Source organism: Pelodiscus sinensis, chromosome 3 (assembly GCF_049634645.1).
Source record: "Pelodiscus sinensis isolate JC-2024 chromosome 3, ASM4963464v1, whole genome shotgun sequence".
NCBI classification, from domain to species: Eukaryota; Metazoa; Chordata; order Testudines; family Trionychidae; genus Pelodiscus; species Pelodiscus sinensis.
Window position 1 is genome coordinate 113,946,142 of NC_134713.1, and position 23,580 is coordinate 113,969,721.

Here is a 23,580-nt window from a genome sequence, read left to right on the forward strand (position 1 = left end):
AACCTCTTGGACTCTGCACCCCCAATCCCCTGTCCCAGGTGACAAACCCCTGCATCACCTAAACTCCCTCGGCCTCTGCACTTCAGTCCTTTACCCCAAGCTCCCTTTTGCACCCAACCTCTGTCCCAGACTCTGCTCCCTCTCCATAGAGAAGTGTGGCACTTGACTACTTTCCAAAATCTTGGAATGGCCCCTCATCAAAAATTATTTTGTTCCTGTTTTATAATATAAAGACAAATATTGGACTTTTTTCTCCAGACACTTTGGCTATGTCTACACAGCTTCCCTCTTCTGCAAAAGCCTATGCAAATGAAGTGCAGATTAGCATATTGCCACGCTTCATTTGCATAATTAATTAGGAGCCATTTTTGTGCAAGAGGTTTTTGCTCAAAAAGGCGCCATCTACACAGTGCCTTTTTGCACAAAAAAAACCTCTTGTGCAAGAGCCGTTCTTCCTCATTTTTTCAGGAAGAGCGGCTCTTGCGCAAGAGGGGGTTTTTGCGCAAAAGGACTCTGTGTAGACTGCGCCTTTTTGTACAAAAACAGCTCCTAATTAATTATCCAAAATGAAACACAGCAATATGCTAATCTGTGCTTCATTTGCATAGGCTTTTGTGGAAGAGGGAAGCTGTGTAGGCATAGTCTTTCACTGTTTTGTCAATACGTAATTTTCAATGCTATAAAATCCTTTATTTTCTTTTTCTCAAAACTGCTGATGATTTTAGTGAAATGTCATGAAAATAAAACGGACCCAACTTTCTTCAGCCAGGCAGGGGATAATTGGTCCTCCATTGTGAACTTTGTTTCAGTGTGCTGAGTGGCCGTGAGTTGTGAAAAATCATCACACTATGTTGTATCTAATTATGGGCAGCCCCAAATGTGCAGAGCGCAGTGAGCTGGCTCCAGCTGCAGGAACTCTTTGGCTGGAATCTCTCAAACAGCTTCTTCCCAGACACCAACATTCTAACTCTGTACCCCACCAGTCCAGCAATTACTTAGGCACTTCCTAATCCCCACATCAGTACTGCTGCCATCCAGCCCCTTTTCTGCCCCAATAAATGATGAACCTCCTCCTCTTCCCCCTTGTCTCTCAGAGCACCTTTGCTCCTCCTGCAGCTCCACAGATTTTTCATTCCCCCTTCCCATAGCAGGTGTCAGAGTGCAGAGGGGAGGGGATAGGAAGAGGGCAGATGGACTCATTGATTTCAGGAGAGGAGGAGGGAGCAGAGAGAGCCTGAGCTCTGCTGGGCTTTTTCTGCTCCCTCCACCTGAGACTGGTGTCGTCTGCACTGTTTGCCCCCTTGTTTTACCCCCAAACTCTCCTCCACTCCAGAAACATGGCAGAGTGGAAAGAACGACTGCTCCATGGCAGGAAGTATCATAACCAATGCTTACATTTTTCTCCAGCCCTGCCCGTGGATGAGTCACTGGCGTGAAAGAATCATGGCTGTGTGGTTTCTGCGAACTCCATGCTTGACAAGTCTTGCCACTTGCAGTGTGTGCCACTGTGCCACGATAATCTTTACCATTACCAACTACACAATCTGCAACAGGGAGAAAGAACATGCAGGTGATTCTTTGCTATGTATCTCTGGGCCAAATTCAAAGGTGATGTACTCTTGGTATTTGCATGCCCTGTGGTGTAGAAGAAATAGAAATTAGTGGGATGATATAAAATAGTGTAGGGTAGTATATTGCTGGAAATGGGGAAAATACTCATAGGCTACGTCTACACTGCACGCTTTTTGCACAAGAAGCTTTTTGCACAAACTTCTTGCACAAAAGCGCATCCACATCTCAAAAGAGCATCGCAAAAGCGATGTGTTTTTGTGCCAGAGAGCGTCCACACAGCATGGACACTCTTGCGCAAGAAAGTTCTGATGGCCATTCACAGAATGGCCATCAGAGCACCTGTGCTTTTTCTGCTGATTTTCTGGCACCTTTTTGCGCAAGAAACCCCTGTTGAGCCTCCACACACACCTTTTTGCACAAGAACTCTCGCACAAAAAGAGTTATTCCTTGTAGAAAGAGATATACCTACACTGCAAAAACCCTCTGTTCTGCTGTTTTACTGTAAATTTTTTTGTGCAAAAATGCACTTGAGGTGTGGATGCTCCGTAGGTTTTTGCGCAAAAACAGCTTGTTTTGTGCAAAACCCCTGTAATGTAGACATAGCCATTATGAAATACTCATAATGAAAATGTTTTAAAAATGAATAGTTCTGCAGCACTTCAGAGACTAACAAAAAATGTAAATGGTATCATGAGCTTTGGTGAACACAACCCACTTCTTTCATGTGAAGTGGTTTGTGCCCAGCAAAGCTCATGATACCATCTACATTTTTGTTAGTCTCTGAACTCCAGGAAAACTATTCATTGTTTCTTTAAGATTTTTCAATTAGACTAACATGAGTACCCCTCTGAGACAACGGAAATGTTGTTTCTGTGAAAATGTATGTTGAGAATTCATAAAACATGTGAATTTAGAACAATTTTATAAAATTTCTGTATTTCATAAAATGTCAGGCTTAAATGCCTTCTACAATCTGATTGCAAAAATAAATAAATACAAATAAAAATTGGAAAGCCCTCCCATGACACAAAGTTCCTTGCTTGCTTGGTGTCACCAGGGCGCTTTCACCAGTACAGCAGGTTTCAGAGTTAACAGGGCAGTTCACATTTCTAAGTTACGTTTCAGGCTCTCTGAAAACTTATGCAGACATCATGCATTACTTGCACTGGGGTGCATCTAAAAACTTCCTGGTAGCCCTGAGTGTTAGAATATTTTTTTTATAAGGAAGGTTAGATACAGATGCCCTCACATGACTATAGGAGACACGGCCTCAGGCATATGTATAAAGCACTGATGTGTAATTGCTTGATGCTACAAGTTGTTAAGCTTTGGATTCAATTGGACTGCTCACATGCTTAAAATGAAGCATGTACTCAAGCATTTTGATGGTTGCAAGTCATCTGAAATATCATAGGACATTTACATTAGTATTACCTTTTTGGGTAGGTGCAGTTGTATGAAGGGTCGATGCTATCGTTGTCTGAGGGGGCTTTGGTAAAGTCACTAGTGAGCCACCACACCGCCTCAGACTGCAGTATTCCCATCTCACAGTAGGATCAATGGTGTAACACCATGGGGCTGGATCATCATCTGGGTTCCTGCAATAGTTCTCCCTCAAGTCCCTGCAAATATAAATACCGTGTGTTCTTTCAGGACCATAGCATGAATAAGTTCATGGGATCCCCCTACAAAACAGGTAGGCAGAATACACTAAGCCTGTGTCTACACTGGGCCACTTATTCCGGAAAATCAGCCGCTTTTCCGGAATAAGCTGCGAGCTGTCTACACTGGCCCTTGAATTTCCGGAAAAGCAACGATGCTCTACTGTACAAAATCAGCCGCTATTCCGGAAAAACTATTCTGCTCCCCCTTGGGCATAAGTCCTTATTCCGGAACACTGTTCCGGAAAAGGGCCGGTGTAGACAGCACAGTAGTCTTTTCTGGAAAAAAGCCCCGATCGCGAAAATGGCGATTGGGGCTCTTTTCCGGAAAAGCACGTCTACATTGGCCACAGACGCTTTTCCGGAAAAAGGGCTTTTCCGGAAAAGCAGCCTGCCAATGTAGACGCTCCTTTTCCGGAAAAATTGAAAACGGAATAGTATTCCGTTTTAAGCAGTTCCGGAAATTCATGCCAGTGTAGACACAGCCTATGACAGTATGGCTGCGTCTAGACTGACAAGTTTTTCCGCAAAAGCATTCGCTTTTGCGCAAATTGCCAGCTGTCTACACTGGCCGCTTGATTTTGCGCAAAAGCACTGACGTTCTACTGCCTGAAATCAGTGCTTCTTGCACAAATGCTTTGACATTTCCATTCGGGCAAAAGCCCTTTTCCGGAAATGTTTTTGCACAAGAGGGCCAGTGTAGACAGCTAAAAACTGTTTTGTGCAAAAAAGCCCCGATGGCGAAAATGGCAATCGGGGCTTTCTTGTGTAAAACTGCGTCTAGATTGGCATGGACGCTTTTCCGCAGAAAGTGCTTTTGCGGAAAAGCATCAGTGCCAATCTAGATGCTCTTTTCCGCAAATGCTTTTAACGGAAAAACTTTTCTGTTAAAAGCATTTGCAGAAAATCATGCCAGTCTAGACGTAGCCTATAGGTTTAACATGTATAGCAGAATTTCTGTTGCCATCGTGTGAAAAGAAAATCTCTTTTCTAGATATCGTATCAGCAGAAGGCTGACATTCATATTGATAATATGTAGCTGGTAACATGATCCTTTTTTATACATGAAGAAATATAAAACAACATTTACAGAATTGTAGCCAAAAGCTTTACCAATATCATGATTTGTTGAGTAATGACTGGTGTCATAAGAGGGCAATTAGCAATTATGTATTAGTAAATATTCAAACAGATCCAGAACTTTTGCTGGCATGGGGAGGTACTTTTAGAAATCAAAACAATTAAGCAAAGAGCTAAAATAGCAACAACTTAATCTGATTTTAAAATTCTCTCTCTCAAGGCACTTTTTGTAAAACTGGGAAGGAAATTTGTTTGCAGGATGAATTTTTAACTTGACAGTGTCCCTCTAAGCAAATGACAGTTTCTGGAGAATGCCAACATTGATTTGTGTCAGTGGTCAAAGTAAACATACGCCTTTGGATATGCTTCTGGGGTCCTCGTGTGTTTGTGCGGCGACATTGATTTCCATGGCTGGCATTTCTTTCCTGAGACAGTCAATGAAGTTGTGCCACGGTAACTCTGGCCATTGCCTCGGAAACAATCTTCAGTGACTGGACTCTGTTGAAGCACAATTGTATCTGTAATGAACAATAAAAAGCAGTACTTTAAAAGTGACTTTTACTTTGATATGTGAGCACAGAAAAACACAAACAAAAACAATCCACAAACAAGTCAGAAGGATTAGCCTGCTTGTCAGACCTTTTTATGACAAGGTCTCAATCATCAAGGGGCATTTCTGATGTCTGGAAGGTTTTAATAGGGTTACTTTCATGAGCCAGATGCTGTTGTTTAGATGCAATCTTAATTCCAATTTTGAGTTTATGGGCATGATGGATTAGAGAATCACAAAGTTCAGAATGGGGATCTAAAGTTCCCCAAAGTTTGGGGATGCCTGTGGTTTTGTATCAGACATATTTCTAGTGTTTGAATTGAGAGGGAGCTTGGGGTGCTTAGTTCAGGTATGTCAACAAGTGAAAGTGTTGGGCTGGATTTTTCAGGTATTGGAGATGGAGGCTGATTTCTCAAATACTGCAGATTCTCTTGATTTGTTATTTATGGATACCAATCTGGTGTATGTAAACATGCTTGATTGCACTAAGCAATTTAGTTAACTGGGATCCTTCTGTATATGAATCATTTGTAGGTCCAAATATCTTCTCAGCAAAAAACTGAGTTTTATCAAAAACAATGTTTTTCACAGGGCAATGTCATTTTAATTATTTTTTTATTGCAATGAGGGGGAAATTTTCATTTCAGTTTTCTAAATGGGAATATTTATTGAATTTTTGATTACTGTGTTTTTCTGCTTTGTCTCCATTTTTTTCTTTCCCTGCCACAAAATGCAATAGAATAGAAAGCTTTCTAGGACTTTGTTTTTTCTTTTTTCCTACCGTTTCCCACACTTTTTAAAAAACCTTCTCTGATCTTAAGAAAGATAGGAAGTTCAAAAGGAACAATGAAACTAAGCCCACTGCTTGGGAATGTTTCCAAAGCTGAAGCAGTCAGCAGAACAATGATATAAAATCTTTCTTCTTCACACTGCACTTTCCCACCAGACTCAAATTTCATCCTCATAAGGTTCAACCTTCCACTAAATGTTCAGATGTGGTTTGCAGAGTGAGCAGTTCACCACATTAATATTATGAATAAACAATTATTTCTTTGATTGCCTCCCACTATTCCTTCAACTTCTAGATCACAGGTGCATTCACTCTCCTTACCAGTGTTTACTGTTTCTGTCTCATCACAGCTGGGTATGCTACAGTATTCCCATCGCATTGTGCTGTTGGTGGTGTAACACCATGGCTTGGTCTCACCATCAGGGTTTCTACAGTAGTTTTCTTCTAAACCCCTGAAGCAAAAGTACAATGTGAAAATTAGCTTCTTGTGGAAATCTGATAATGGTCACAAACAAGGGGTGGGGAATGTTACCACACCAGTTTCCTATTGTATTTATTGTTCACTCATTACTACAGTACAAGTTGTTCAGTAATTACATTTAGTCATAACAGAGACAAGTTACTACAATGCATTATTATTATGAGCCTGATCAGCCTTTTAGGAAAGAGGTCTATAGGCTAAGAGTATTAGCACCAGAAAAGCTGCTTATGTAACCCCAGGTGAATATTACAGATTCCCTTCTATGTTGATCCACTGAGGGCATGAGCTGTTACATAAATCCTTGACTTAAGCTCATGCTTTTTGATCTGGAGGACACTGGTATGCTGGCCAAGATAACAGACATCACATTAAACTGAAGACCTAAAGCATGAGCTGCTATAAACCTATAACTATAACAACTTCTATCCTCTGCACAAAGGAGAACCTTTAACATGGATTCACCAATCCTTCACTTGTGATAAGACCCCAGAAGAGGAATGCAGGGAAAGCACCTTGTGGAATAGTATGAACACTGGGAAAAATAACTTCTAACATTCTTATTGTACATGGAAGCACCTGGGTATGGAACACAGTAAAGAATAGATGTGAGTGGGGAAAGGAAGAACAGGAAGCGCATGCATGTGAGAGAAGATGATGCAAGTACATGACAATTAAAGATGAAGAGGCAGAACACAGGAAAAATCAGAGCAGGCGCAAGCAAAGGACTAAAGGAGAAATAATAATATGGAGAATTTAGTAATACAGTTGGAGAAAAATTGTGCCAACCTTAATATTATGTCTACATCATCATGATATAATTGTATTCCTTGGTACTTCCAGTAGGCAGCAAATGAAGAGTTTTAACATACTTGCAAGGATAGTTCTCAGGAGTCCTGGCATGCTTGTGAGGAAACTGAACACTCCAACGTTGACAAGTATTTCCTGACACAGTGACGCCTATCTTGCCTCGATAATCCTCTCCTTTTCCTGAAAGACACTGCTGTCCTGGGCCAGAAGGTGGTGGAGGTGTAGCTATACCAGAAGAGGAAATGAATATAAACAGTGCCTTCAAGATGTGTAAGCTTAACTTTGAATAATGTCGAACATGGTGAAGTTTCCAGAAAACTGTGACAAGACATAAGCCAAAGCACAGAGAAAACATCCTCTCTGATGTTTGTTTCTTAATGCACTACAGAGGCAATTTCCCTGCCTTTGATATTTGCATTTCCACATAAAATGCTGTGAATGAGACACATGCACCCTTATTTAATTAGCTTCATTAATACCGGTCCTACAATTGACAGGTAACTTCTTTTGCTCTTTTATAAACCCTGGATTCTGTGACTTCCATTCCAACTCATCTGACAAAGTGGGTAAAACCCACAACCTAATACATTTGTTAGTCTCTACTGCTCCTTGTTTTTAACACAACTACCCCTCTGAGTCTCTTAAGTTGCCTTAAAGTTTTCAAAAGGAATCAAACTTTCCAAAAAAGTGTATTATAGTCTATGCCTAACCCTCAGAAACCTCTGGAGGCAATGTGACTGTTTAACCATCCATTCCTTCCATCGCCCTAGTTGTCTCATCACAAAGGACATGAGAAAAGTGAGGTGAGGGAGAAAGGTTAAGTGAGTCTGAAAGGTAGGAGGGAAGGGCAGAGATCGTCAGGACAGGAGGTAGTAAGGATGAGGCCCTATGAAATGTCACAGCAAGGAATGGGGCTTTGGATTTAAAACACAAATCTGGAGGGGGAAGATCTAATAGCAAGCATTAATCTTAGAAAAAGGAGCCTGAGGTTGTCTGGCAGCAGCAGGAGAGTGCTAAAAGGAAGATGGTTGGAACTACTTGAGTATCTATACAGTAAGCATTGAGAGGGGTAGGTGTCTATTAGCCACCACCCAAAAGTATACCAAGGAGAACCAGCGCACTGGGTACTTTCAGGACTGCTGACAGGAGAGGAGTGAAGGGGGCAATTGCCTAGGGACTGGGGCAATTGCCTAGGGGCCCCGGCAATTTAAAAGGGTCCAGGGGCCCAGCCATTGTAGCTGTAGCTCTGCCTGCTCTGAAGAAAGCAAAAGTGTCTTTTGATTCCAAGATGCTTTTGATGTGCTCCATGCAGATTCCAGGGTTGGGTTGCTAGGTTCCACAACCTGCATAGGGCCTATCAGAAGCATCTTTGAATGAAGAGACATTGTGTGGCTTTTCCCCAGCAGCCAGCTTGAGTCCGGGGAAGGAAGCCACTGTGCTACTGCCCTGGGGCTCCTCCAAGTAGGTGGGAGATGGGGCTGGGCCAGCCCAGGGCTCTTCTGGCAGGGGCAGTGGGAGTTTGGTGATTCTCTGGGTGGGAGAGGGCTAGTGGCCCCTGGCCAAGGGAGTGGGATAGGGAGCCTGGCCCATTGATTTCTGCCTCGGGCTAGAAATGCTATCCGTGGACCTGGGTACTTAAAGCAGGAAGGGGCTACCATTGGTTTGTGTGTCTACATGTACGTCTGTTTTGTTTACTTTAAGATGAAGATGAACATAATTTCCTAATGGGAGAATAAGGTTCTAGAAGGTCCGCATGTTTTATAAAACTCCTTCAAGGTCTAAACTCGGTACTGGGGCTCTTCTAGTTTCTCAACCCATTTCTTAACGTTAGAGAAACCTACCAAATATTCACCTTCTGTCAACAGAGGCATTTTAATTGATCTTTATCCAGGAAATAAGTGCAGTGAGCAATGCAAATACTTCAGAAGAGTAGGATTGGCGATATAAACATAAGCCTGTTCCTCAATGTGTAATTCTGGACTAACCAGGGTATTGTGGTGCACCATATTTATTGTCTTTGTGATTTGTGTGTCAAGAATGCCTAGTTCAATGGCTTTTTTGACACTACTACCTCTGAGCTCAGTGGTCTTGCCTTCACTAGGAAAAAGGTGTTTTCTTAATTTGGATTAGCTATCACAGGATAAAATCCCGGTGATGAAAATATAGTTTGTAGTTTTCAAATGAGTTAACAGACCAACATAAATCTTAGGTTTTCCCACATTTTCCTTGACCTGAAAACTCTTATGAAAATTACAAACTTCCTTAACTTGACAAGGATTTTACCTCCTTTTGGTTCAAGCATCTATCTGTTGCAACTGCCTGCAATGATCGCTACAGCCAGTCAACAGTGGCAGAGAAGTTGTGTAAGTTATGCAATTCCTGCTACAACAATTGTGTAGTTGGAACCAGTGTACATCCTTCATCCCGCCCCCCCCCCCCGGGGTGGCCTCTCAGCAGGAGGTCGATGGGAGAAACATTCCCATTGGCTTCCCTTAGTCCTTGCAACTATGAGAAGTACCACAGCTGACAGGAGCACTGTCAGTGTTCGATTTAGTGGGTCTTTACTGGACCTGCTAAATCAAATGCTGGAAGATCAACCACGACAGTGTCGATTTCTGCAGCAGTGAAGACAAGCCCTAACTTGGGTTCACAGTCTCCATAAGGAACACTTACTGCAACGTGGGATGTTACAAAATTCCCAGCGTTTTGTGGGGTTGGTAGTAAAACACCAGGGCCGAGGCTCGCCATCAGGGTTACGGCAGTAATTCAGCTTCAGATTCTTCTCTGGAAAGCTGAAAATTAGAAAGTTAAATTAAGAATCTAGGACACTAATGGCTGATAAGAATTGCCTCTCCTCTGGTACAAGTTTTTTGGGGGGCACTCAGTGGGAAAAGGAGTGAGATATAAATTATAAAGGAAACTGCATGAAGAGAACATTAAGATACAAAGTCAACGCTCAAAGTTGGGAAATGGCAGAATTAAGGTTACCAGAGCAACCTTCCTTTGGGCCTCTTGTTCATATGCACTATAGTAGTTGGGCCTGCCAACACCAAGAGGACAAAGGGGGCACTTGCCCTGGAGACTGGCAATTCCAAAGGGTCTGGGCTTCTGGCCACTGCTTCTGCTACTGCAAATGATAATGGCAGCCAGAGCCCTGGGCTCTTTAGAATTGCTACAGTGAACTGAGCCCCAAAGTTCCAAACCGCATGCTCTGGCTGGCTTTGAGGGTAGCAGCAGGGGGAGTGGGCACCATGCCATCTGGGCTGTGCATGAGCTGGTTGCCCCCGCTCCACCCCTTCCACCTCAGGCCCCACCCCTTCTGGGCGTGCAGAGCCAGCCACCCCCCACATGGCCCAGGGGCCCAGCAATCCTGTCAGTGCCCTTGATGGATACTTCTGCCTAACATCATGCAATAAGTTTGTGGCAGATCAGAGCTAAGAATCCCAGTCCAGAGTCTTACCCAAAAAAGACCACCTTTTCTCTTCTTGCCACCCACAGCCTCATTCACTGTCCTTTCTGTGCACTGAATAACAGGGGTCTTGCACAGCAAATGGCATGTGATAATTTAATACTGTACCATGATGCATACACACAAGGAGGAAGAACATCCTTACACTTATGCATGTGCTTCAGAGTGTTGTTGGATTGGGACCTAAAGGAATTATTAGACCCTTCTCTAATAGACTCCTTTTGTTTTTAAAGGAGATATTGCTTCATTTGGCCAGTTTCCCATGTAGCTTGGCTTTATGCAATGTGTCCTACTACAAAATCTCAAAACTATGTATCAGTTAGCTGTAAGCTAAAATTGCTCATGTGCTCCTCTGTGTTGTGCCCAGCTCTCAGTGACCGATATGTGGTTCTCCATTTTCTTTTTGACCCAACATTTTGTACTAGTTGGTGTGATCAGCTCTTCCTGATTGATTGCACTTGTGTAGGGGAACATGCAAGACACTTGCTTCCCTGCTGACTGGGAACACTAAAAGGATCTTTAAAATGTCAGCTGAATATTGCCAAGCATTCAAGTTTTGCAAGATAGTTATTATGCTTTTATGAATGGTAGCACACCTTAGTGGATATGGCACTGGCCCAAGAGTTCCACTACTGCTCTGCTACTGAGCAGTCATGTGACTTTGGGCAAGTCACTTTTAAAGTCTGATAGGCAGAGGTGTTCAGCCCCAACAACTCTTGCTGAAGTCACTGGAACTCTGGATGCCAAGCATCTCTGAAATCTCTGATCTTACATTATTAGAAAGGCTTATTACATGTATTGTTTCATTATCTAGGAGCACTGGTAAGGGGCCAGGACCCCCATGTTCTAGGCACTGCACAAAGACAGTTGCTGTCCCAAGGAGCTTATAATCTAAGTATAGGATAAGGCAAGACACAATAAGTAGAAACAGACAGCAAGGAGATCACAATAAAACAATTAATAAAACCAACAACCTTTGCCTCGATTTTTCCCAACTATAAAATGAAGACTATGATGCTATAGATGAAAAGTTGTGTGTTAGTGTTAGGTAATATTTTAATTAGAATCAGAACCAAACCTCAGAGCCTTCTGAGGTTTTTCTGTCACTACAATTTTCCCTAGCTAGAATTTCAGAGAACTTGAAGAAGCTTGCAAAGAAACAAAAAGAAAAGAGAAAGGATTGTTGATTTACCGTCTAACACTGCTTTGAGCAGTAGCAAATCAGACTTCTCTTTTTTTTTTTCCCCCGTTGGCCAAAATGGAGCCTCTCCAGTCCACTCTTTAAGGGAAGGATATTCAAAATATATCTCCCTCGCACACATGTAACACTAACAGACCCCAGTTATCAGGGAAGCAAGAGCAAACTTGGAGCCTTTGAAGCTTAATACATGAGACTTTATTATATTAACCAAAAGCCACCAGGCTCTTAGATAAGGCTGAAGCAGACTTGTGCATCTCTGAGCCCTGGTCTTTGCTAGGGAGTTACTCCCCTTATTTCAAAATAACAAACAGAGCGTCCACACTACTAAGCCCGTTATTTCAAAATAACCGGCTGTTTATTTCAAAATAACTCCAGCTTTTCATGAAGAATAAAGCTTATTTTGAAATTGTTGTTTGGGGTATTGTTTTGAAATTTCCTAGTGTAGACATGCCCTGAGTGATCTTGGTACCACTGCATGGGACAGAGTACCACACCCAGGAGGTGCGTGGGTTCCACATGCACACTACCAAAGCCTGCCTATGGTATCAAATACATGCAGAAATGCATTGGCTCAAATGGCCAAGAGAGGTTGGCCAGCAAAATGAACAACTACTTAGATTATTTTTAAGTGTCTCTCTTTCCCTCCTGGCTCCATACCCCAGAGGCTATTTCCTTGGTGTTTGGTCTATCTAGCTGCTCTTAGGTTATTTCATTACTGGTTATGACTTACTTTGAAGGTTTGTACCCGTGAGTGTGAGGTTCTTGATTATCCCAATGCTGGCACTCCAACCCAGACTCTGTTTGGGAAATTTTGCCATTGTAGTTTTCACCACTGCAGTGCATGCACTCTTCTGTATGGACAAGCAGGAGTAAAATACAAAGAAACAGGCAAAAAAATTAATAGCACTGGTCTGGAAATTTTGTTAAGAAACCAATCAGAAAGTGAGGCTATAGTGAAGAACTATTCCAAAATGACCAAGGTCTTTCTACTGTTGAGTGACTTTACATAGTTAATTACTTTAATTTAATTTGGCTTATTTGTTAAACTGTAGCATATTTTAAAATAAAAACAATTAATGACAAAGCTACAATTAAAAAGTTGTCTCACTTTTATCCTGAAATATATCAGATGCTTCAGATGTAGTGCTACATTTTGTAAATACCCAATAGAAGTGTACACCTACCATTTCCTTGGGGAAAAATCATTTCACAAGGTTCACTGGTTCTCTCCCCATCCCCTTTTTTCCCTCCACTCAGTCATCTGGAGAAATGGGTTTTGCCCATTAAAGCTCATGATACTATATAAATATTTTTGTAAGTCTCTAGCTTGCCATAGGAGGACTTGTTAATCAGCTATCCTGTCTCTGTAGATGACATTGCAATAATGTGTCCAGGGAGCTGTTAGGCTTCTCCAGTAACATATTCCTTTTTGGAAAGTAGCTTCCTTTTAAAGAGTAAAGACTCAGATAATGAAGACTAGTTCTATATGGGATGTGGTGACACTAAACAGCTAATATTCTTCCACCGCTCTCAACAATCAGACCATGGTGAGGCCAACCCTCTGGTTTCCTAGACTCAACACTAAAGACCATCATTTGGTTTCCTAGATTCAACGTTAAAGACCATCTTCATCTAGTCCGACCTCCTTGCCCTTTGCAGACTATGGAACTTTACCCACCCACTCTTGGAATAGACTCCCAATCTTTGGTTTAGTTACTGAAGCCCTCAAATCATGGTTTAAAGACTTCAAACTACGGAGAATCCACCATTTACTCAACTTTAAACCTGGAAGTGACCTGTGCCCTTCACTCCAGAGGAAGTCCCATCTGGATTCAGTAATAATTATATGTATGGGTTATGAAAGGGAAGGAAGATACAGATAGTTGTATGTTGACCTCAGGGAACTGTTCCATTACCATTGATGCTATCCAAAAGAAGAATTAGGTTACGTCTACACAAACATTATTTCAAAATAACTAGCGTTATTTTGAAATAACTTAGTCCCCATCTACACAGCAGGCAGTTATTTTGGAATAATATTGAAATACTATCAAGCTGGAAGACTTCTTACTCTGACTCCTGTAACCCTCATTGTACAAGGAATAAGGGAAGTCAGAGGAAGAGTGTTCTATTTTGAAATAAAGTGCTGTGCAGATACTCCCAATATTGAAATAAGCTACACAATTGATGTGGCTCAATTTTCGTAGCTTATTTCAAGTTAAGCCCTGCTGGGTAGATGCACCCATAGGAGCCTGATCCCTGAGCAAAGCCCGTTCAGCCTCAGGAAACGTTTTGCAGCTTCTGGATTAAAGTCTGCTGGCATGGTCTCAAACAAAGAGATAATGGCGTCAGGGGGCTGACACGTTCATACTCTGAAAAAAAAGTGCTTGAACAATTTACCATACTTAGCGCTATTGGGTGTAAAAGGATCTTTGCAATATCCTGACCTTCGCATTCTTGGATGTTACAGTAATCAAATCTAGTATTGGGATCTGTTGTGTAACACCAAGGTCCTTTTTCATCCCCATCAGGATTTCTGCAGTAGTTTGCCTCTAACCCTGCAGTGGGGTTTTTGTCAGGTGTAAACCTAAAATAAAATAAAAATGTCATTACAGCGAAAGTGAAATTCCTTAGTTTTGTAGGTGATTTTTGAGCTCCAGTCATACACGCTAAAGGCCAGTGAAAAAGATTCTTTCGTTGGTTGCCCAGATTTGAAGTCTTATCTGAAGACCACTCCATAGCTGTCATCAGTAGTTAGGGTTGCCAGGTGTCCAGTTTTAAACCGGACAGTCCAATATTTGAGCTTTCTGTTCAGGAGACAAATTGAGAAAATATAAATGTCCGGTATTTTCTAAATTAGATGTAATGTTGATTGTGATGTAATGTCAAGTGTGTCCGGTATTTTTGTTGAAACCATCTGGCAACCGTATCAGTAGTCTCTTCATACCTACTGGAAGTCAGTTCTTTGATAGCTCTGGTGAACAGCCAACAATTTCATATCTACAATTTGTAGCAAACATGACAGCCTCCAAGTCCAAGAATGCTTGTTAGCACTTGCAACTCATTATTGCTATTAGATTGCCAGGGTCTGAGCTCAATCAATATCTGATGTGATTTTCTAATACAAAATATTAGTCTTTTTAATTACGTGTATGGGAAACTTTGCTGGGGAATGCAAAAAAGGACATTAATTAAATGCATGAGAGAGTTGTCAACAAGCTGGATGCAATACTAACACATCCTATGTGTATGGGAGGTTGTTGACTGTTTCTCATTTAATTCCATAAAACAGGCGTGGGGAACATTTGTCCTGTTAGGGGACCCTGACTAGTGTTCCCTCTAATCTGTGGGGCAGCACAGCTTCACAGGTGATTATTCAGCCCTGTTCAGCCAGAGGCTCAGGGCTCTGCACAGAGCTAACTGACTCAGTGAGGCTGATTAAATCACCCGTGAAGCTGTGCTGCCCCGCAGTTTAGAGGGAACACTGCCACTTACCCACAGAAAATCAGTCAAGGGCTGCACACAAGTTGGGGACCAGATCCAGGTAAGCTGGGGGGGTGGGTGCAGGTTCCCCAACCCCGGTGTAAAGTATTGTCCTGGAAACATGCAAGCAGCTCTCCAATATGATGATGTATCATCTATCTCCTTTGCCATTTTTTGCAGCCATTAAAGCACATGGGTGAAATCCTAGTCCCACGAAAATCAATGAGGGTATGTCTACACTACCCCGCTAGTTCAAACTAGCGGGGTAATGTATGCATACCACACTTGCTAATGAAGCCCGGGATTTGAATTTCCCGGGCTTCATTAGCATAAGTGGGGAGCCGCCATTTTTAAATCCCCTCTGCTTCGAACCCCGTGCAGCGCGGCTACACGGGGCTTGAACTAGGTAGTTCGGACTAGGTTCCTATTCCGAACTACCGTTACTCCTCGTGAAATGAGGTGTACCGGTAGTTCGGAATAGGCACCCTAGTCCGAACTACCTAGTTCGAGCCCCGTGTAGCTGCGCTGCACGGGGTTCGAAGCAGAGGGGATTTAAAAATGGCGGCTCCCCGCTTATGCTAATGAAGCCCGGGAAATTCAAATCCCGGGCTTCATTAGCAAGTGCGGTATGCATACATTACCCCGCTAGTTCGAACTAGCGGGGTAGTGTAGACATACCCTGAGAGTTCTGCCACTGACTTCAGTGGAGCCAAGATTTCATCCAACGAATGTCTTTTTTACTTGCTTAAGAACCACCACATTTGGCCAGAAATGCTATCTTTGAAATCATCTCTTAGGTCTGTGATCTCCAACCGTTAGACGCACAAGAGCATGTCTGGAATTGAAGATCAACCCTAACTCTACCCTTCCCCTTCCCTGAGGTCCTCCCCCTCTCACTCCATTCCCCCTCCCTCTGTCGCTCATTCTCCCCCCTCCTTGCTCCCTTTCCCCAGTCTGGGAGTGGGGATTGGAGTACAGGAGGGGGTGCAGACTCCAGACCGGGACTGAGGGTTCAGTGTCTGGGAGAGGGCTCCAGGCCTAGCCTGGGGCAGGAGACTGGGGCATGGGAGTGAGGGGTACAACCTCTTGGAGGGAGTTTGGGTGCAGGAAGGGGTTCCTGATCAGGGCAGAGTGTTGAGGTGCAGAAGAAGGTGAAGGGTATGGACTGTGGGAAGGAGTTTGGTGCAGCAGGAGGTTCTGGGTGGGTGCAGGAGGGGTTTGATAAGGAGTTTGGATGTAGTAGGGGTTTGGAGTGCGGGGAGGGATGTGAGGTACAGGCTCTGGTTGGAAGGTGCTTACCACAGGCAGCTCCCAGCCGGTGGTGCAACAGGGCACAGGCCTGCCCTGGCCATACACCGCTTCTGGAAGCCGCCAGCTGCTGGCACATCTCTCTGCACACACCCAAGAGGGGAAAGGGCAGCAGCTGTCTGCCTGCAAGCACCACCTCAACAGCTCTCCTTGGTACTGGGGGCAGGAGCAATGCACAGAGCTGCCTATCCCCACCCACCTCAGGGCTGCAGAGACATGCCAGCAGCCAGCCACTTCCAGGAGCAATGTGGGACGAGGGTGGGCAGGCAGTCTGCCTGAGACCTGCTGGACTTTTAGGGTCCCAGAAATCACAATGGACTGGCAGAGGCTCCAGAATTGACCAGTCGATTGTGGATTGACAGATTGGTGACCACTGCTTTAGGTCTTCTAGTATAGTTGTTCTCAAGCTGTGGGTCAGGATCCCAAAGTGGGTTGTGACCCCATTTTAATTAGCTGGTTTAACCTTGCTGGGTTCTGGGGCTGAAGCCTGAGCTCCACCACCAGGGGATGAAGCTGAAGCACAAGGGCAACAGCCCTTAACATTGGGGCTCAGGTTACAGGCCCCTGCCTGGGGCTAAAGCCAAAGGGGCCCCCACTGCCCCAACAGCCCCGTGGAGCAATGCCACTGGGAGACCGGGCAACAGAGCCCCCACCACCCCAGGCTGGGCCAGGGAGCAGCCATCAGCCACACCCACCCCTTTCCTTGAGTTCCTTTTCTCCCCCTGCCCTAACTCCTGTGTCACCCACTGACACCTTTTCACCCACTGCCCTGAGCCCCGCACCCTCTGCAATGACTCTTGCCCACCACTCTCCACTCTGTCCTGAGCCTCCCACACCTCCCAACCCCTTGCCCTGATTCCTGCATCCCCACCCTGTGTCCCCTACCCCATGCCCTGACTCCAGCACTCCTGATGCCCCCAACCCCTGTCCTGAGGGACCCAAGCAATGCTGGGTAAATCTTCTAGTACCAAATATGAAAAGGATGTACTTAGGGATGTGAGGTTTATTGTTGCTCCACATCTGGCAGGGCACACCACTCTGAGTTTTAGATTCTGTTCCTCTGTAGTCCATCCCCTTACCATTCTTGCATTCTAAAAGGTATACTGCAACAAAATACATTTATCTATCAGTATCATAATGTCAATCTGTTTGAATGAAATAATAATTTATAGATTCCACACACATGCAAAGGACCCTAAATACCCCCATTTTGAATCTTCTTTGCCCTCTCAACCCTCCCACAGAGGTACTATTAGATAGGTCTTTAAAAACAGGTTTGAAAATGTTAATGAAATAAATATATAAGGCATTTCACTTAAGTGTTAACATAAAGACCAAAAAACTAAAATATTTAGGGAAACAGATATAACAAATTATGGCTATTTTTGATGGATTGTTTCAAATTACAATGGCTATAATGATCCTTCTTTGGAGTGGAACAAAACATAACTAATCAAGGTCTCTTCCAATCCTATGATTTTATTATTCTTATTGCCCCTGGATATGTCTACACTACCACCCTAGTTCAAACTAGGGTGGTGAATGTAGTCAATCAAAGTTGCAAATGAAGCCCGGGATTTAAATATCCCGGGCTTCATTTGCATCTTGCCGGGCGCCGCCATTTTTAAATCTCTGGTAGTTCGGACTCCGTGCCCGCGGCTACACGCGGCACGGAGTAGGTAGTTCAAATTAGGCTTTCTAATTCGAACTACCGTTACACCTCGTAGTGTAGACATACCCTCTGTGTTTGTATTGCTCTGCTACAACTACATCTGTGGAAAATATTTTCAACATAACCTACAACAGAATGTGAAACTCATCTGATTTTAGGCAGCGTGGGCCCCATAATCACAGATCTAAACCTACCTAAATTTTGGAGATACAAAATTCCACCTGTTGTAACTCAGACCTATTAATATTTGGGTTTTGGTACAAACTGTAAACACAAACAATGTGTTTCACTGAGATCCCTCTGCTCACAAATGAAACTTGACTCGTGGAATAATTTTGAAACCATGAGTCATCCAAGCACAAGATTAAGCCGAATGAGTCCAAGAGAGCTAATCTGAATTTTTGTCAGTGCTGGCCTTTGTGGGTCTGGCCTGACTGTCTGAAAGCCTGGCCTTATTGAAATAAATGGGAGTTTTGACATGAATCCAGGGAGCCAGGATGTCACCTGAACTATATCATTTCCTTATGAAGATAGCCTTGAAGATGTAAAATGACCAATAATTCTGAAAGCCTAAGTTCTCCCTGAGTTTTTCAGGAGATATTCATTGTCTGCTTATAGCCATGTAATAACACTGCCCTCTGGGGTATGGAAAAACCATGCCCAAATCAAGGAACCTATGGCTAAGATCCTAGAACAGATGATAGCTGTAGGGCTCAGTGCTGACTAGACTACTGCTGATGGAACTAAGGCTTCTGTAAGCCTGCTGCCTAGGGATTGGGCATCTGAAACCATAGATGGGGAGCAGCAGCATGTCTGATTCTTGACAACCATTCCCACTTAAAGTGACATACAGCATGCAGGTAACTCCATTCCTCTCTAGCAGTTCATCACTAGAAAGCAATATTTATCATACTGCAGAATTCATTTCCTGGTGCCAGACTGGTTCCAACATGCAAATCAGTGCAACCTTGAGGCTTACAAATTCTTCATTTTGACAGCTAAAAATGCTGAGTGCCATTTTGGTTCATTTGGGAACCATTCTAGGAAAGTTTACACAATAAAGCCTGTACAGGAGATAATCATTACTAGAATGCTCTTGTATAAACACACTTACCACAAGAATCACCAAGCATTCAAATACAATCCTGCTCCACTTTTATAAGGCAACCTCCATTAAGCAACCTCCATTAAGCAACCAATTTTTACAGTTCCTTGTTTGGTCACTTAAGACAGGTTTACTCAGAATTTGTTTTTAGAGGGTCTGGAATGGACTTAGGTGGGTTTTTTTCTTTTCGGGTAACTTCTGGTATTCTCTCTTTCTCCTTCCCATCAACCTACTCCCCAGCACAAGCACATGTGTCAATGTTCAGTTCCTCCTTTTGATCCTGGTTCGAAAGTGACCTTTTCTCTACCTGAGAAGAGCTGGGTTTCATTGGGTTGGTTTCAGTGTTTTTAAACATCGGCCATGGAGGATTTTTGTTCTCTCAGACTACTTCTACACTGCAGTTCTTTTCCGGCATACCAGAGGTATTCTGGAAAAACTACCCCACATCCAAGGAACGTGTCCGCTTTTCCGAATTTTTTTTTTTGAAAAAGTGGATGTGCTCTTTCACCATCCCTGTAAACACCATTGTAGGAGGAAGAAGGAATTTGCTGAAAGATAAGGTTTTCCAAAATTTGGCACCATGTAGATGTGCCAAACTTCGGAAAAGCCTCTTCCAAAAGAAAAGCAGAAAAAGATACGCAAATTCAATTCACAATTTGCATATCTTTTTCCGACTTTTCTTTGTAGTGTAAAGACAGCTTCAGTTTTGCTTCAAAATTTCAAAACTCCCAATGGAGCATAATTCTTCTTTTACATACATCAGTGTAAATCTACAGTGATTCCATTTACATACATTGATTTATATAGGTACAGTAACAGAAGAATTAGGCGTACTGCTTGTTTATGGATTGGAATCAAGATTTTCTTAAAACTGAGGGATATTTGGTTTTGGGGTTCTGATCCAGGCTCATTTCTAATCGGTCAGACTATATTTATGGATTGTCACAGTCTACCATAGATTTTTTTTTTTTTAAGCTGGGAACATTTTGTATACTCTACGTGGTTTTGCAATGTGTTCACATTCAAAAATCTAACAAAATGAACACTGAAGCAGTCAAGTGCTGACCTAAACTCTTTTTGTTTGAATAAACTTCTGACAGTTTGTATAACCTTTAGGGTTTTTTCCCATTTGCTAACAAATAACCAACTTTGTACCCTAAATTCAAGCTCATGTTCATTTGGGTTAACAATTTACAAATTGGTATGTCCAAATACTGCCTTTAATTCTCATCCCTCTTTCCATAACACAAACTAAATTAGCTTTTCTGTGTTATAGCATGTTTAATGGAGCAGTTCTGGGGAGGAGGGGAAAGCTGCACATTTTTTCATATCAAATACTATCTGTGGCTGTGAAAGGTAAGATAGAGGAGGGTAATCAAATCTCATTTTGAGAGGGTAGGATGACCTCTTGTGGACAAAAGCAGAGAGCTATTCATTATATCTACAGAACTGCAAAATCATTTAGGTGCCTAATGGGAAATGTTCATTTTCCTTTGATGCATTAAGATACTGGGGATGCCAGAGGTAGCAATGAACACAGCACAAATCAGTGATCTGAGCTGGTTAGGCAAATTACACGTTCCTATTTCCTGTTCTGTGACAACATATTCAGACAATAAGATTTTATATTTAGGATTTATACCAGATGCGTTAAAATTCTGTGAAAATAATAGGGTGAATTACAAAGGGACAGTGCTAGATACTTAGCAGGCTACAATGAGACCTCCAATTTCACTAACCTAGATATGTTGTGCTGTCCTAAACTGTCCTTAGCAGTGAGTTTCACAGCTTTGAATGTAACAGTTAGAGCTTCTTCATGCCTTATTTTGGAGGCTACTCTACAGAAAGAACCTTATTGATAACTGCATTGGATCTTTTAATATGATTAGTAAAAAATTAAAATAAAGCAATGACTAAATCAAGAGTTGACAACCCCCTTTGTCCTAGAACTAGTCTTATGATATTAGAATTTTATTGAAAGGCCCAGCTCATGGAATCAAATTATTAGATGAGAATCTCAGTTTTCAAATTTAAAAAAACCCAGTAAATGTGTAGCTTTGGGGCTGCACATGTGAGCTTGAAAATGTGACTTGAATTCACCTCTATGGCTCAAAAGCCTGAAGGAAAATAAAAACACCCACATTTATTATTTTTAAATAACTCATGCTTTTAAAACCAATCTTGTGACTTTTGTAGCTTGACTCGTGGTTTTTGAATGCTTGTGGAATTTTCATATATATACTGATTGACCTATATAGTTACATTGTTTAACAGGAAATCAGCCCCAGCATCTATAACTGAGATGTTCAAATTACCCTAAGGGAATTGAATGTCCGAATCCTATTAGGTTTTAATGGGATTTGGGCACCAAATTCCCCTGGAATCCCTTGAAAGTCCCAGCCTGCATGTGGTAGGATTGTCACCCATCCTTATATTTTGCTCCAAAGTTCAAATTTTGACAGTGCCCCAAACAAATTTGCAGGGTTGGCATGTCATTGTATTGGCATTCATGCATCATGAGTTATAATACAAGTTACAGTGTTGTGGTGTTTTGGGACAGATTTGGATCTCAGTGTTTCATTGGCCTTTCGCTGGATTTACAGCAGCATAAACCAGAATAAGAATCTGGCCCTCTGAATACAGTATTTCCATTGTGTCAGTGGGAATATTTAATTACTAATAAGTGAAAAGTTAATTTCATCTTACTTCCTTGTTTGCTCATGTGATCACGGATTTTCCATATTTATAACAAAAACTATACGGGGACAACTTTTAGGGTCCTTGCTCGGCTTTTACTCAAACCTTACTCGAGGGAAACTCCCGCTTCCCTCTGGCTATAATAGAATATCCCATATTGAAATATTAAGTAGGACATTTACTAAGTCCACTATTCTGAAACCTATTTTAATTTGTTTCAGAAGTGTTGTGATTCAAAATTTTTGTGTAGAATTTAATACCAGTAATTTATTTCATACATCTGATGAAGTGGATTTTACCCACAAAAGCTTCTGCCTAAATACATTTTAACGACTTATTTACTCTATTTTCTATGAAGAATTTGTGAAAAAAGAAAGTCACAGGGAGTTGTATTATAAATCTGGAAGCTCTAGATAAAGGGTTTGGATTGGAAGATCAGTTTTGTGTTGGTGTAAATAACGCTGGTGGCATTGAAGATATCAAGTTACAAGTTACATCATCAAAACAAAATCTCCTTGGTTGATCATAAACTGGTTATATGACACACAACTGTTAATGATACTGGCTCCTATAAATTAATCTTTTCCTTTGTGTTCTACACATTACACTGTTATCCTGTAGATAGGCCAGGATGTGAATGTGAGAATTAGCATGAAGTTTGATGAAGCTCATTGATATTTAAATTCCAGTTTTAAGGGTGTCTGCACCAGATCCATAGCTGAAGTCAATTAAATCAGTGGCACAATACTAAACTTATGTCAGTTTAGAATCGGGTCCATTATGTTTTCCTTATTGAACCTGTATGTGGTAAATGACACCTGCTTCCTGGCTGTCCCCAGCTTATTATTTCAGTTTATTTTTCAAACTCATAAACATTTTTTAAAATGTAAAAAAACATTACTGATGATTACCTCATCATTTAACACTGGTGACAGTCTTTTCTCCAAGACATCTCCCTTCAGTCAACTGGTTTACTTTGTCATTTTTCTTCCCTTAAAACTGTGAAGTGCTCACATGCAAAAACGGAAATTTATTTTTCCCACTGCCTATTGTTTATTCAAGGCTTGACTATAGTTTTATTCCAAGAGGAGAATTAAGGAATCCAAAATAGGTCTTACACCTAGTCAGTTGTCAGAGCATGCTACAAGATGAGAATAGAGGTTTTAAAAGGGAGTTTATCCTACACATGGATATTTCATATTTTCTTATTGAGAGATTCACTGTTTATAGACAGGCAAAACCAGAAGTTGATTTTTGTATTGTGGGGCCCTGGCCCAGAGTAAGTGGTGTGCCCTCCCCTCCTTCTGTCTGTAGTTGCCCTTGCCCCATCCGTTGCTCCTGCCAGAGAGTAGGGTCAGGTGCAGGGGGCTTCTGCTGTCACACCTCCCTAATGCTCCTGCTGGGAGTGGAGTCGGAGCATGGGGGCCTACCTGGTCCCCCAGCAGGGGCACTGGGCAGGTGGGACAGCTGGGCAGGTTCAGGAGTGAGGCAAGCCCCCATACCACAAACTCATTGCCTTGGCAGCAGCTCCAGGCTGGCAGGTAGAATGGGACAAGCCCCTGTGCCCACCCAGCTCCCCAGTAGGCGCACTGGGCACGTGGTGCAGGTCAGGGGCACCCATTTTCTGGGGGCCCTAAGATGACTCAGTGGCTAATTCATCACTGGACATAATATGAGATCAAATGCTTCTTCAAACACATCGTC

General features: G+C 42.4%; 1 protein-coding gene across 1 annotated transcript in view; it reads right to left on the reverse strand.

The window, feature by feature from the left end:
- The window catches only part of PLG (plasminogen), a 51,856-nt gene that overhangs the window by 15,893 nt on the left and 12,383 nt on the right, over positions 1–23,580 (reverse strand). The window contains exons 4-12 of the mRNA XM_006115018.4: positions 17,391–17,505; positions 14,059–14,198; positions 12,342–12,462; positions 9,615–9,733; positions 7,004–7,166; positions 5,975–6,105; positions 4,666–4,831; positions 3,007–3,194; positions 1,396–1,544 (exon numbers count right to left, since the gene is read on the reverse strand). Coding sequence (XP_006115080.2) covers positions 1,396–1,544; positions 3,007–3,194; positions 4,666–4,831; positions 5,975–6,105; positions 7,004–7,166; positions 9,615–9,733; positions 12,342–12,462; positions 14,059–14,198; positions 17,391–17,505 — 1,292 coding nt within the window. The remainder of the gene's footprint in view (positions 1–1,395; positions 1,545–3,006; positions 3,195–4,665; positions 4,832–5,974; positions 6,106–7,003; positions 7,167–9,614; positions 9,734–12,341; positions 12,463–14,058; positions 14,199–17,390; positions 17,506–23,580) is intronic.